The 15,778-nt window shown below is 40.9% G+C and overlaps 1 protein-coding gene across 8 annotated transcripts in view; it reads left to right on the forward strand.

Annotated features, from left to right (window-relative positions):
* NRG1 (neuregulin 1) overlaps positions 1-15,778 on the forward strand; it is a 1,119,525-nt gene that overhangs the window by 986,652 nt on the left and 117,095 nt on the right. For 2 of the 8 annotated variants that reach the window (XM_030312323.1, XM_030312329.1), the window contains exon 1: positions 10,335-11,682. The exons of 4 other annotated variants lie outside the window; for them this stretch is intronic. In XM_030312323.1, coding sequence (XP_030168183.1) covers positions 11,016-11,682 — 667 coding nt within the window. In that variant the 5' untranslated portion in view covers positions 10,335-11,015. Of the gene's footprint in view, positions 1-10,334; positions 11,683-15,778 lie in introns of those variants that run through there. 2 more of the 8 variants (XM_030312316.1, XM_030312317.1) reach the window with 2 other exon arrangements.

The raw sequence follows: 15,778 nt of genomic DNA on the forward strand, positions 1-15,778 counted from the left end.
GAGTGGTAGGGGAACGTGGGTGGGAAGGGTGCATGCAGTGGAAGAAGTGAACAAATACAGGTTAATGAATGTGGAATTGGTTGATTCTTTTGTTTGTTTGGCATAGACTACAGAGTTTTTGTAATAAAACTTATTACAGGAAATTAAGATGGGTTCTCTGTCATATGTTGTGGCCAGAAATAGTTATGAAAAAAATCTTTGAAAATATTTTTTCCAGCATTTTATTACAGAATTTCCAAACACACAGAAAAGTTTAATGTATTGTGAACAACTTATGCCCACTGTCTAGATTTTACAGTTAACATTTGCTGTATTTGCTTTATCAAATACCCATTTGACCTCTCTACCCACTCTTATTTTTGATGCCTTTTCAAGTAAGTTGCATACCTGCCTGTATTTTATTCCCACATATCCCAGTATGCCTGACATATATGTTTTATTACAGTCTTTAAAAGAATATGTAAGTGATGGATTATGCCAACAATTTATTTTTTCTGTAAATATTTTATTTTATTTTTTAAAACAAACTTAAATTGTATCTATTTATTTATTTATGAAAATAAACTTAAATTTTATTTATTTATTTATTTATTTATTTATTTATTTATTTACTTATTTAATATAATTTATTGTCAAGTTGGCTAACATACAGTGTATACAGTGTGCTCTTGGTTTTGGGGGTAGATTCCCATGATTCATCACTTACATACAACACCCAGTGCTCATCCCAACAAGTGCCCTCCTCAATGCCCATCACTCATTTCCCCCCTCCCCCACACTTCCCACCCCAAATCAACACTCAGTTTGTTCTCTGTATTTAAGAGTCTCTTATGGTTTTCCTCCCTCCCTCTCTGTTTGTAACTATTGCCAACAAACAGAATTTAGGTTTCTCTGGAATGAGTCATCATATTTGGAGCTGGGATTTTCTAGGCATCATGTTTCAGGATTTAACTCCATTATCAACAGCCTTCTTTCTCCTCTTCCTGACAGTCATTCCTTCCCTGTCCCAGCCTTCTGATTCTCCAAATTAAAAGAGGACATAACCCTGCCTCGCCAGTTCTCAAATATTGGTAATCTTGGTATCACATATTTTTGAACCCTTGCAATAATAGTAGGCTGATCCCTCTTTTGACATGACAGTCTCCTTACCTCAAGATAAGCTCCCTTCCACCCGCTAGCGTGTCTCTTCTGTACCTTTCCACGTAAGCATAAAGCTCGGGTGTAATGTTTCCATTGTTAAACTAATTTCTTATCTCCAGCCTATCCTCAATGAAAGCTGTTGGGCTCCACAGCACAAAGTCTGTCTGTCCTCTTAGTGTGATAAAATGAGGTTGAGTAAATGAGTCGGAATATAAATATTGGTCTCTGAGATAACTTTCAGAAAGAGAGCCTGAATATTCAGCAGTTGTGACCAAAAGTGGTCATGGGAGCATTCAAGAAAAGTAACTTTTAAGTAGAAGCAGTCACAGTGAAGGCTCAAAGTGAGATATTCCTGTAGAGATAATCCATGGCAGTAGTGACAGAACGTCCATTCTACTCTTTCTTTGTATCGTCTCTGACAGTACTTCACTAGAGAGCTTTCCTTTGTAGAAATGAGTTGAAAGGGGAGGAGCATTAGTCCTGAATTTAGTCTTGACTCTGAAATTAATTTTGGTGTGACTCCAGGAAGATGACGATGAGGATGATGATGATGATGATTTTTAACTTCCTTGTACCTTTTTTCTTCTGGTAGAAAACAAAATTCATGGGTAAATCCTATTCCGGCTCCAACAATCAGTAAAAGTAAAATTTAGATCTAATTGTTCTTGGAATTACAGTTCATCTTTGTAGGAAGCCTAAATCCTTTCACTCCATGTAGTTTCTGAAATAGGAAGAAGAAACAAGTCATTCTTAAACAGATCTCGACCTAGCAACATATTGTGTGATTTATGATAGCTGAGTTTGAATTGGAGGTCAAATGACAAGATATTTTTATCTTATGACTGTTAAATTCATATTTTTAAAGTAATAAGAACATAACAATGCAGAAAAAATGTCCACCCCTTGGACAGAGAAGCAGCAGAAAAATACGAGGCTGGCATTTGATTTTAAATAGGCTACTTCTACTCCTATGAGCGTTATAAGGCTTATGACCTTACAACTGTATTGCCAGTTAGGTGGTTCACTCAGAATGCCAAATCAGTTCTGGAAACTACGTATATTTTTATTCCTCCCTTTTTTTCCTTTGGTGCAGCTTTGTATTTTCATTTTGATCAGCAACAAGGAGATAGAACTGTGTAGACTCCAAGGAAAATGTATATTCTAAAATGTTTCCTCTGGATGAACTCTTCTCAGATTTTCAAATTTAGACTATATTTAAAAGTAGGACACTTCAGGTAATTCCCTTCCCCCAGGCTTCCTTGATTCCAGGTGTGTTTTGAGGGTTTATTTTGTATAAGGCTTTAAAGATGTTTCCGAGTCTCTTGAGTAGATGGTACTCTCTTATAAGTAATTCATAACTTCCTTCATTTGTGGACCATCTCATGCCCAACGGGTTCTGTCTGAAGCAGAAGATTGAAAAATCAAAGTAACAAATTCCAGAGCATTTGTAGAAATGTTTTGTTGTGCTATACACTGAATTTCTGGATTGATTTGGGGATTATAGAGTCAGCTGACAAGAAACTGAAAAAATAGCTAGTGACTAAGTATGAATCAAGTTTAATTACTTCCATTTTTGAAACTTTACTTTGTATTAAACTAGCATTGATTATCAGAGATGTTTCTTCCTTATGTTTAATTTCTCTTACTGCAATGAAGTATAGCCTTTATTATTTTCTTTAAATAAATTATACATGTCCATACTCATAAAATGCAGATTATCTCTTGTATTTTTGTTACATTTGTCATAAGACTTGTGGATACAACAAACAAAAATTATCTCTTAGCTGTGGTGCTCTGTGATGTGATCTTAACTTATAGGTAGTGAATATTAATGAAACAAAGATATTTGTTCAAGGTAACTAATCCAACATATATAGCTTTAGTAAATATTATGAATGACCGTCCACATAATATCAGAGTAGTCACTATAATTTTCCTTCTTTTTATTACACACACACACACACACACACACACACACACACGGGTACTTTAACATTATTTGCATTTATTCACACAAGTACAACTCTTATCTGGAGTACCCATGCCTCTAAGATGTTTTCCCACACTTTGTTCATCTCTCTTTAGTAGAGTTTCCATATTGCTGCGTTTATTCAACAACACTTAATGCCTTCTGTGTGCCAGGCATGCTCTAGGAAGTAAGAATATAGTGATAAAAACAGACACAAATACTTGCCCTTGTGGAATTTACATTCAAGTGGTGAGTTCATCACACGTTTCCTAACAAAGCACACTGCATAGAAAATACAGATGATTCAGAATAACTGCCACTTTCCCCACCCCAACCTTTGCTCATATTTCTAGTATATTCTAAAAAGTGGGATGGGATGGAGTTGAACAATGAGAAATAATATTTTAGGTATATAAAATGAGATAGAGTTAGAAGCCCTTGCTCATTTTCTCCTAAAACGTCTTTTGAATTGTAAAGCTCAATGACACGTCAATTTATTATAGCTTTCTTCATGCTTCTGAGTTCCTTGGGATTGCATCATTGACATAAATTCAGAGTTCATAGTTAATTAATAACTGTCAAAGATTTAATGCCATGTGATCTACTGAGATTTTGTAGAAGGAAGGGCAACCTAAAAGTACCAAAGTCTCATTATTTTAGTGTAGTCCACTAGTAACACTGGTCAGATAGAACATCATTTCCTTTTAAAATTAAATGTTGGAAAAGTTAAAACCATGATGAGTGTCCAGAGTCTTTTTATTTTTATCTTTTTTACTGAGTTGGAATTCACATAACATAAAACTGACTATTTTAATGTGAGCAATTCATTAGTATTTATCTCAACGTTGTGCAACCATCTCCTCTACTTCCAGAACATGTCCAGTGTAATTTTACAAGAACGGTGACTTGTAAAACTAAAAATAAAATAAACTGTGTTTGTATATGACTAATGATTTTACTTACAGGGAGTGAGAAATTCATAGTCCCTCTCAAAGTAAAGAAAACTTATTATAAGTATCATATTTAATAAAGATAACCTTTCTATATAAAATTTTCACATCCTCATCTTTGAGGCCATGTACTATATCTTGAGCTAGGGAGGATCTAAACTCATAAAGAACAAAATGTGCCAGAATGATATGATCATCTCATTACAAAACGAGAACGCAGAGGGGTGCCTGTGTGGCTCAGTTGATTAAGCATCTGACTTCAGCTCAGGTCATGATCTCTCAATTCATGGGTTTGAGCCCTGCGTCGGGCTCTGTGCTGACAACTCAAAGTCTACAGCCTGCTTCAAATTCTGTGTGTGTCTCTCTCTATCCCTCTTCCACTCAAGCTCTCTGTCTCTCTCTCAAAATAAATAAATAAACATTTAAAAAAATGAAAACACAGACCCACAGTCCATATCAAATGTTTGATACAGCATCTCACAAAATAATTCTTAAAATTAAGTTGTCTTCTCTGAGAAAATTTTCACTGGGTGAGAGTAAAGTATAATGAGTCTGCACTCACCTACAAAGTGGGGAGATAATACCTGCCCAGTAAGGTAGAATGAGTTTCATATTTAGCATTTATGAATAAGGTAGAAGAACATCTACATTCTATATGTTTGTGTATGTGTATATATATACATATGTATATATAATACAATAATGTAAAAGAACATCAGATAGTACATGGATTTGGTTTGCCCTCAGAGAACGTTTCTGTTGAGTTGAAGAGAAAAAAATTACAGGAAAAACAGTTAAAATTTAGTTTATTCCCAGCTTTCCATCCACTGAAAGGATCTGTGGTGGTGAAGAGTTAAGTATAGTTGTGGTAATGGAGTTTCCCTAGAATAAGATAAATTCACAAGAGGCATTTTTAGGAACAATCAGAAAAATTTGATAAGGATGTGCCTGTTGTGGACACTCAAAGATCTGAAAAAATGTACAAGAGTTTAGAGGGTAGAATGAAAAAGCTTGCTAGTTTATTAGAGGTGCCATTATCTGTATAATTCAATTTCAATTAAAAATAAAACCAAACAAAATTATGTACTGAATGGAAGCCAGATAGTGAGAGACCTGGTCTTCAAAGAAATTGAATTCTTTAGTCCTATATACATGACATAGTTAAATAATAGAACGGACTGTGAAGATGTGCCCCAGTAGGTGGTACAGATAAGGAAGTGCTGGGTCCATGACGTGGAAGCATGGAAGGCTCCGTGGAGTAGCTGCGGCCACTTGGCGAGTGACTTTGAAATGACTGGGAAGAGGCTGACAGATGCATTTGAGTGCTTTGTCCTCTCATGGAAAGAAGTGAGTTTTAAAGGTCACCTTTGGAACATGAAGCTTTCTTATGAAAACTGTGATTTCAGGGGTACCTGAATAGCTCAGTCAGTTAGGTATCCAACTTCAGCTCAGGTCACGATCTTGCGGTTCCTGAGTTCGAGCCCCGTGTCAGGCTCTGTGGTGACAGCTGGGAGCCTGGAGCCTGCTTCAGATTTCTCTGTGTCTCCCTCTCTCTCTGCCCCTCCTCCATTCATGTGCCTGCGCTCTCTCTCTCTCTGTCTCTCTCTCTCTCTCTCTCTCTCTCTCAAAAATAAACATTTAAAATTTTTTTTAAAAATGTGATTTCATAATTCATTAGCAAATACATAAATCATTATGTTTTATCTGTAGTCCTCTCCGGTGACTGTAATTTGGAGATACCACAAAGTAAACTCTACTTTTTTAGCCCTAAAAGTTAGGAGCAAGAATAAGCTTTTTCAGAGATAGAAAGAGTCAAAATACAGGGGAAAAAAAACTGTAAAAGAGAGAATAAGTTTGGGTTATATGGTCAAAAACGAACTGGCATTTGCCATCCTCTTTCATCTGCTGGAGCTGAGCTAAATACTTCTGATAATAAAATAACTAAAATAAATGCTGCACCCAATAACCTAGCTTGAATTGAAGTAGCAGAGGAATTTGAATACATTTGATGATATAATAGGATTTTTTTTCTTCATTGAAGCAAGCTTAGACAGAAGCTGGAATAGTGTGAAAATGGATCAGAAATACAAGTGTATTTTGATATTGTTCTGCCAAATCCCGTTCTGTATTACTGTCCCCTCCTGACCCAGGTCGACTTACTAACATTTACTTCCTTATCTTCTGCGGTGGATTAATAATGGCTGCAAGTTCTTTGTCACTGTCCCCACTCAAGACCTATTTCCCCAGTTCCTGAATGTCAGCTGGTGCTGCGACGGCTTAACCAGTAGGATGCAATGGAAATGACCCATGCAGCCTCCACATTCAAGGCTCAGGATTGCTGGCGGCTTGGGCTTCTTCCCTCTTGGGATGCTTCTGCTCAGAACCCAGCCGTGCTGTGAGAAGCCCAAGCTTCACAGAGAGGCCACATGTTGGTGCACCCTTCCACAGTCCCCGCCGAGCTCCCAGCTGACACCTGGCATCGACTCCCCGTCACGTGAGTGCCATCCTCAGTGTTTCAGCTCAGTTGTATCCTAGCTGATTGCAGCCCCAGCTGACATCAAATGCAGCAGAAGAACCACTCAGCCGAACCCAGTCAACCCGCAGACTAGGGAGACAGAATACAACAGTGATTGTTTTAAGCTATTTCAGGGCAATTTGTTTCACAGAAGCATATAGTTGAAAAGCTTTCCAGAGAAAATTCTGGAACTGAGACTGTGGAAGATCTCCTTCAATTGAAATTATAAATAGGTAGCATTTAAATAGCCTATGCTTTTTGTTTGTTTGTTTATTTTGAGACAGAAATTGAAAGAGTGCAGGAGGGAAGGAGAGAGAGAATCCCAAGCAGGCTCGCAGTGACAGCACAGAGCCTGATGCAGGGCTCAAAGTCACAAACCACAAGATCATGCATGACCTGAGCTGAAACCGAGAGTTGGCTGTTTTCACCGAGTAAGCCACCCAGGCACCCCTAAATAGCCTATGCTTAATCCTTACAAGTTCTAGATATCACTAGGCAAAATTTTGGAAAGCCCTTATTTTGGAAACTAGGCACCTGTAAGTTTGTTTACAAACCACATTAAGGTACTGAGCCTTTTTCATTATTACACTTTCTGGTCCATTTATTCTCCCATTGAAGTGAAGGGTAAGCAATACATATTGAGATGCATTATTGTGATTAAAAAGAAAAGTGGTATTTTTCAGCAGAAACAGCATGAGTCAGACTTTTGTTCAAATCTTGGCCCTATCACTTAATAGCTTTACGTCCGTGGCTAAGTTACCTAAGCTGCGTGAGTAGTTCTCTATTTCGAAGATGATACGTACTGTACGGGATTAGTGAAGACAAGAAATAATATATGTTAAGAACCTAGCTCAGTGCCTGGCACAAAGGCAGAGCTCCTTAAATGTAGCTGTTGTTGTGATGAAGGAGGTGGTAATGTGGTTTTTGAAAGGTAGCAAAAATCTGCTCTTTTTCATTTTTTTAAGGGGACGCAGAGATGTGGGTGTTCCTGGGCTTTGTTGGGGTGGAGTCTAGAGGGTTAACGCGACATATCCTTGCAATTCTTCCTCCAGACAGGCATGTTTCATCCAAAGGAAATTCCGATCCCTTACCCATCCACAGCACCCTTTCTCACTTCTTTATTTCCATAGGGGATTTGGTTAAGGGATAAGGGCAACTTTTGGTTCCTACTCTCAAGGGGAGAACTCATGAAGAATTCTCTCTCTCTCTCTTTTTTTTTTTTTTCTTTATGTCCTCAACCCCCTTTCCTCAATTACATTCACCTTCTGATTTGGTGGGAAAGAACTCTACAGGATGCTGGCTTTCTGCAAGCTGATCTTAGCTTCGAGGTGCCACAGGGCTCATGGAATACATCTCCAGGGAGGACACGTACACATCCCACAGATTTGAATAGCCCCGGGGAAAAGGCAGCTGTGGCAGCCCACAGGATTTTGTTTCTGCTGTTTTGTTGTAGCCTTTGTGTGATACGTTGTTTTCCTTTCTAAGGGTCTTTAAGATGACAATTAGAGCAGCGCCCAGTAATTTCTTTGTCGGCGGAATATGTTTGTTCTCGGTGATTAAGGTGAAGTGGGTAGTTGTTATTGGTGTAAGCTGAGGACCACTTTTCTTCACTCTGGGTTACCGTTCTTGGCATCTTCTCTTACCTGCCTGGCTTGGGCTGCTGGAACCCCATTTTGAGTTTTGAAACTGAGATGATAATTGTGAATGAAGTGCCAATGTATCATATTGGAGTGTGGTATTGGTTTGGGGCAAAAGTGAGGAGTTAGGTACCGTGTATTTAAACTGGGTAATCTCTAAAGTAATTACAAATTACCCTAATTTAGTGTAAACACTTACTTGCTTATATTGCTTCTGAACATTCACGTGAATGTTGACAATCAAAATGTGAATACCTCTCAGTATGAATACTGTAAAGGCGTCCCCATAGATTTTCCATGATATGAAATATCATGTCCGTTGCTAAGATCTTTCAGAAAACTCCCACTGCTTTAAAATCAAATGGCTAAAGCCAGAAAGTTAGGCACAGGATCTTATTTTAACTATTCTTGTTTTAAAATGTTGGTTACTGGTATATAAGTGCAGGTTATGTGGAGGATAAGTCATTTTGCCCATCAGCTTGTCACAGTCATAATCGCAGTTAGGCCAATTGGTTCAGGCTTTTGTCGTTGTTGTTAGTTATAGTACTGCAAACACGTTTTGAGAGTTAATATCCTTTAAATCACTTATAATTATGGACCGATTTTATTTTGATGTGATAATATTCTTCTCGCTTGCGCACTTAAAGCTTAAAACTATTTCAAAGCGGTGGAGATTGTGTTATACAAAATTTAATGTGCTTAAAGCAGAATTTCTCAGGGCTTGAGCTCTAAATTTATTGCTGCTGGGACTCATATGATGGCTATGTAGTATAGATTTAGAGAGAGCTTTTAAGACTCCCATTGACATAGGTGAGCAGAATGGTTCCTTGGAAACCATTTGGGTGTCCAGTCATGGTAAAGCATGGACTAAGGGCTCAGATGCATATAGTGCAAGAACAGGAGGGAGGTTCAGGGAGTCCCGTGCTGTCTGTTAAAGACGGCATTTCTTCCAGTGTTTTAATGGCTGCTGTTTTAAAAGGGGGGCAAAAGCAGCATTGAAACTATCTGTAAGGTAAAGCTATTGAGACCTAACCCAAAAGGCATGCTCTTATGGAAAACTCTTCTTAATACTTGCAGTGTGGTTCTCGCGGAGGACATGTGGTATATATTACGGCTCCTGGGGAATTCAGACCTCTGCAGTGTGGAGTCACCGTGAAGGCTAATTTCAAAACAAAGTGGTAGCCTTTTGCTCCCTTCATAGCGCTATTTACCAGTGTTTCTTATTAGCTTGACATTAGTCTAGGACTGCTGTGGGTGGAAAGAGGAAATGGAAATTCAAATGGGACCGGAGTGGGGATCCATGAACACCTCTCCCCTTCCCTCCCACCCCTCCTTCAGCATAGGCTCAGCACTTCACCCTGGGCATTGCAGTCTTACACAGTCATCGCCAAAAGGGCTGAAGGCAGAGCTGTCCAAGGTTCGAAAAAAACACATTCTGACTGTTGGTTGAAAATCAGGTAATAACAGTCCTCTTGGTGAACAAAACTTATTAGAGGGCAGGGGAAGGAATGCTATCTCTCAGCGGCAGGCAAGAAGAAATTGCTGTTGAAAAGCTTACCTCTCTAGGGAGGAATCAGATATCAGACTTTGCCAAGCCTCAGGTCCAACCCATAAGGTCCCACCTACATCCCCCGCCCCATCCCAGCTTTGTTGGATTGCTAGCATCGATCGCTGGCTTTTTCTGACCCCACAGTGGGTGAAGGAAAGAGAGCCGGCAAGACCAGAAGCAAGCAAGGTGGGGGTGGAAAACTGGGGCTGCTTTTGTGGAGAGAAAAAGAGAAAGGGAAGAAAAGGGGTGGGGGCCATGGGGACTGAGCTTAACTGGTGCCTGCCTGCTTCTCTTTGATTTGATGGCCTTTATTCCTTCTAATTGGATAAAATAGGAAGTCACTGGCAGTCCTGCGTCGCTGGGTATACTGATTTTACTCAGACCAGCCAGCAGCTCTGGAGTGCGGACAGAGGGAGGAGGGAGGAAAAAGAGAGAGACAGAGAGACAGAACGTCTTTGGATGAGGAGGGGAAAGGAAGAGAAAGAGACTATGAAGCCGGGCAGAGCTGCGGGGGAAGAAAGTGAATGAGCGCTCAAGAAGGACAAAGAGGAGTGGTTGGGGGGGTGGGGGCGGAGGCAGGGCGGGGAGGGGAGTCACCGCCCCTCCGGGCCGCACTCTTCCCTTCGGATCCCTGTGTGATGATACTGTTTGCAGTGATGCTCCCGGGGCAGGCACCTGCTGCTGTGTAATGATTCAGCCTCTTTCAGCCTTCGCGTTAACACAACAGGATGCTGTTGCTACTCTCACTGCTGCCTCTCCTGCCGCCGCCGCTGCTGCCGCCTCCGCCGCCACCTCTGGTCCTGCTTTTGCTTTTACTTCTCCTGCATGACAGTTGTTTTCTCCATCTAAGCAGACACCAGCTTCAGATGCTCGAGGTGAGAAACATGCCTTTCAGTTTGGGCTACTGGTTTACTTAACTGACCAAGGATCAGCTCGGTTTCTATTTTGCCTCCCCCCCCACCTCCCGGCGCCCCCCCGACCCTCTTGACCAGCCGGGATGGTTTGGAGAAGCATTTGAAAGAACTGCAAAAGTAACCCGGAAAGAGCAGTAAAGAATTACAGTATACTTTCATTTGGTAGTTGCTAGAGGCTTTTTTTTTCCTTCCTCCCTCCTGAACTCCTCTTGCTTTTGATAATGGCCTTGGACTTGGAAGACTTATCGATTTCCCCCTGTAAGATGCTGTCTCATTTGGTTGGGGGGAGCTCTGCATGGTAATGGACCGTGAGAGAGGCCAGGCCTTCTGGAGGTGAGCCGATGGAGATTTATTCCCCAGACATGTCCGAGGGAGCCGCCGAGAGGTCCTCCAGCCCCTCCACTCAGCTGAGTGCAGACCCATCTCTCGACGGGCTTCCGGCAGCAGAAGACATGCCAGAGACCCAGACTGAAGACGGGCGAACCTCCGGACTCATGGGCCTGGCAGCTCCCTGCTGTGTCTGCCTGGAAGCTGAGCGCCTGAGAGGTTGCCTCAACTCGGAGAAAATCTGCATTGTCCCCATTCTGGCTTGCCTAGTCAGCCTCTGCCTCTGCATTGCTGGCCTCAAGTGGGTATTTGTGGACAAGATATTTGAGTATGACTCTCCTACTCACCTTGACCCTGGGGGGTTAGGCCAGGACCCTATTATTTCTCTGGATCCAACCGCTGCCTCAGCTGTGTGGGTAGCATCTGAGGCATACACTTCACCTGTCTCTAGGGCTCAATCTGAAACTGAGGTTCAAGTTACAGTGCAAGTTGACAATGCCGTTGTGTCCTCTGAACCTTCAGCGGTCCCGACCCCGAAGAATCGTATTTTTGCTTTTTCTTTCCTGCCGTCCACTGCAGCATCCTTCCCTTTCCCCACTCGGAACCCTGAGGTGAGAACACCCAAGTCAGCAACTCAGCCACAAACAACAGAAACTAATCTCCAAACTGCTCCTAAACTTTGTAAGTAGAGAGAGAGAGATGATGATGAATCATGGAAAGGGGTGGGCTTGAGGCGCTAAAAGGCGTTCTCTTGAGCATGGAGCTGTTTCCTTGTCTTCTTCTATTTTAATTGCATGGTTTTGTTTAAGCACATCATGTGACTGGAGCGCTTGGGGTGGCGTTGAAGAGATGAGTAAAACGATCTTGCAAACTGCTGGTATGAAACAGTGTTCCCTCCAGCCAGACTGTTCGGTCTGGGGTGGGGGACCCAAAACTTCAGCATCTGGGAGTCATGCTTGAATTTAATTGCAATTCAGTTGATTTCTAACACTTTTAAAAATGAACACATCAGACAGAGCATCCTTTTTAAAACAAAACAAAACAAAACTATAAATGTGACTTCCATAGAGCAGCGAGTGTGGTTCTGTGTCTGTCTTTCTCCCGTGTGGATTTCCATCACCTCTCCTCACCTTTCGGGTGCCCTCTGCCACGCAGTGGTCCCACACTGCCTGTTATCTGCCTCCATGCCTTCTTTCTGCTCCCTTAACTGCTCTCTGCTCTCACCACATTTCTGTCTTAATTGGTTCTTGCTGATAGCGCATTTACAGTGCTCACCCCTCACCAGTGGCAGGCGATTGCCGTCCTGCCCAGATTGTAGTTTCGGCTACCGAGCACTTACGAGGGACAGCTTTATTTTATTCAGGGCGCAGTACGATGCCGCATGAAAGGATTTCCCCAAATTAGTTTTGTCTTCTGTAATCAAATGTTTAAATAGCTTCCTTGGCAGTCATTAAAAAGTACAAGATCCATTAGTAAGGTACATCGTTGTTTTTTTTTCAGACGTGTCTTTTTTTGCCCGTCAGACCGGAGCAGTGCAGTTTAATAACCTGTGAGTGAAGAGAGCCCACGCTCTTAAAACGATACAGAACAATGTGCTGCTGTTCGTACTGGGTCACTGCAATGCTTTATAATGGAAAGTTGACAAGGCAGAAACCATGACTAGTCAGGTTGCTCCCCACGTCAGTAGAGAAGGGAGGAGTGGCCTCTGGCTTCTTTTTATAAATGTTTCTGATTTATTTTTGTTTCTCTGCCTTCTGCCACTTTTTACCACTGACTGAATATGTCCTTCGTGGAATAAAGTAAAAGACAAGAGAATCCAGTCCTTAATAACGTGTGTAAAATCTCTTAAGAGTTGAGGGCGAGGGTTCTGCGATGAAATCCTCACCCCTTCGTTTCCCCTCTGGGTGGTAAGGAAGAATAAAGAATGTCTTTTCCAAACATGATGTTCTGTGTGGGGTAGAGCCGTGTGGTATAGAAACACAGAAAACTTGATCTGCTTGTGATTCAAGATCATTTCATTTCACACACAGCAGAAACTGCTGGCAAAGATTTAAAAAAAGAAGAAGAAGAAGAAGAAGAAGAGAGATAGAGAGAGGCTTGTTTTTCAGGTGTAATTAGTAAAGAACCTCCTTTCTGCAGACACTGCTCTGTGTCTTTATCAAATCCCTGAAGCATCATTAAAGGTCTGACAGACATCACTGCATTCACCGCCTCTTCCCACCTGGCAAAGTGACCAGGAAATAATACCCAGATGAAATGACAGGCTATAAAAAGCAAGTACAGATCCTGCAAAGAGAAGCAACATTCCCCATGAAGACAAGGTTACTTCTTTGTCTTTATCGTTTGAAACTTGGCTTTAATTAAAATGTGCCCGGACAGGTTTAGTTTTCCAGAAAAAGAAAGAGGACCCTATGAAGAAAAAACAAACAAACAAAAAACTCCTTTGGTAAATTCCATAATTTTGTCATCTTTTTGGGGGGCGGGGGGCAGGAAGCAGAGAACCATGTAGTCCCTTTTTCTGGTTTAGGACCATGTCACAAAGTATGTAGTGACTTTTTGAGAAATTATTTTTTCAGGTAAATTCTTCTACTAAGTGTTTTAAGAGGGTACAGATTCCATATAGTTTCTCTTCTCTCGGTTTTCAAGCCAGGGCATTGATTTTCTGGCATTTGCATTGAGTGGAAAAGATTTACTGCTGCCTAAAAGCATCACGATGGCCAGTTCTGGCCAGAGACACAGCTGCAGCACTCTGAAATGCATCGGAGATAAGCCTGGAAAAGCAGTATGGGAAGTAGTTTTCTCCTGAAAAGTTAGGGGTAGACGGTGCTTAACACTTTGCCACCTATAAGGCTTTCTGTATGGGAAACTCGGTGTTAATGTTTTAGCCTAGTGCCTGAAAACAACAGCAAAAGCATGAGTATCCTAAAAATTTATGAGTCTGGTTTTTGCGCAGGGGGACTGGCGGGGGGGGGGGGGGGGCTTGGTCCAGGAAGCTTTGTTTTCAGACACTCGTAAGTGGTTGCTTTTGTTGTTTTAAAAAGCTTGTAACCATTGACTAAAAAAACCCCAAAAAACCACACACACACAAAAGAGCTTGGAATTAGACTGTCATTTGTGACCTCATTCACTTTTTTCTCTTCAACTAAGAAAGTACTGCTTCGTCACAGGAAGAACCAGACCTATCCTTCTGTCATGCATGTTTTTGACATGAACTCAGCTGTGATGGTATAATCTTAACATGACGTTATCGTATCTGAAACATGCTCTTTGGTGGTTTCAGGACGTAACTCTCCCCGTTCTATCTGCCTCAGCATATTCAGCGTATTATGCACAGAGCTGTAGCCTTCAAGGTCATAGTCTGTTGAGGGCTAATTGATTCTTCTTTATCCTGGAGCCTGAGAGAGTGGAAGAGAGACAATCCTAGTAATTGTGTCTGCTCTGTAATTCCCCAACCAATCTACCCTCTAGTATTAGGGTTATTCTATACAAAGGGGAATTACTCCCCTTTCCACGGACTTTTTTTAAAATTAAAACATTCTTTATTGTAATAAAAGGCAATACAGAGCATTCTTAATTGTCCAAAGGAATAGTAGCTGCATCAGGTTTTCTCAAATGGGTATTTCTTGCATAAGGTAATATAATTTCATGTTTTCACAATACTAATCCATGCATCCATCTAGATCTTTAAGAAACCTAATACAGGATTGGAAAATACGTATGCATTGTTTTTTTTTAATCCTGAAGTTTTTCTGTGTGTGATTGGTGGTTTTCCACTACCACAATCTTTATTTGCCATGATAATAGTTACATTTTTATTTCTCACTGGGGCCCCTACTTGAACTATTAATTTTGTTTCTTTGCCTGGGCTTTAAAATTTTTCTTACCTTCTATTTATATGGAAAGAACTGACTCTGAGAGGTTGCAAACTCAGACTACTATAAAAAGAGGTGATTAATTAAATTGTAGCCGGGGAACTATAGTGCCATCTTGCAAGCAAATGTATTTCTGGGTGGGAGAGCCTGCTTGACAACAGACTCTGTAGTATAAGAACGTATTAGTATTTTCAACTCAGGCCAAATTTGTTTTGCTTTGTCTTAAATCTCTTTGTGTTGGGTTGCATGGCAAACCATTGTTACCACAATGAGGATAGGAATCACTACCATTTGCAAAAGCTCAGCGTGATTAACTGAATATACCAAAAGATTTCTTTCCTTCAATTTAAAAATGGCATTTATTTTAAGCCCAATAGATTCATCCAGTTCCTTGCAACCTACAATTCCTTGTCGGTGATTTCAGAGTGGTGATTTCAAAGAACTTTTCTCCACTTTAACCAAAACTTGCTTAACGCCTAAGACATTAAAAACTGGGAGAAATGGAAAGATCCTTGACTGAAACCAAATAATTTTATTAATTTGCTGATGAGGGGAAAACCCAGGTTCTGAAAGATTTAGTGACATTCTTTTACTAAAAGTCGCAAAATGCTGAAAGGTTCAGTGAAATCCTAAATAGGAGAAAGCAGAGACATGTCTTGTCCCCCTGAATTTAAATCCACACATGGCTCTTTTCTCCTGTCAGCTTTTCCCTGTTCCAGAGAGTGTGAACTGGACAGCAACTCTGATAGTTTAAGTGGCACCCGATTAACAGGGACGTATGTCAAGTGGGACCACTGGTCAAGCATGTATAGTTCATAGTATTCAGTTTTCTTCCCACCTTCTTGTTTTGCTTTTATTAAATTCTCAGTAGTGGTAGTCTTTTTCCTGTTTATTTGCTCATCCAT

This window comes from Lynx canadensis, chromosome B1 (assembly GCF_007474595.2).
Source record: "Lynx canadensis isolate LIC74 chromosome B1, mLynCan4.pri.v2, whole genome shotgun sequence".
NCBI lineage: Eukaryota > Metazoa > Chordata > Mammalia > Carnivora > Felidae > Lynx > Lynx canadensis.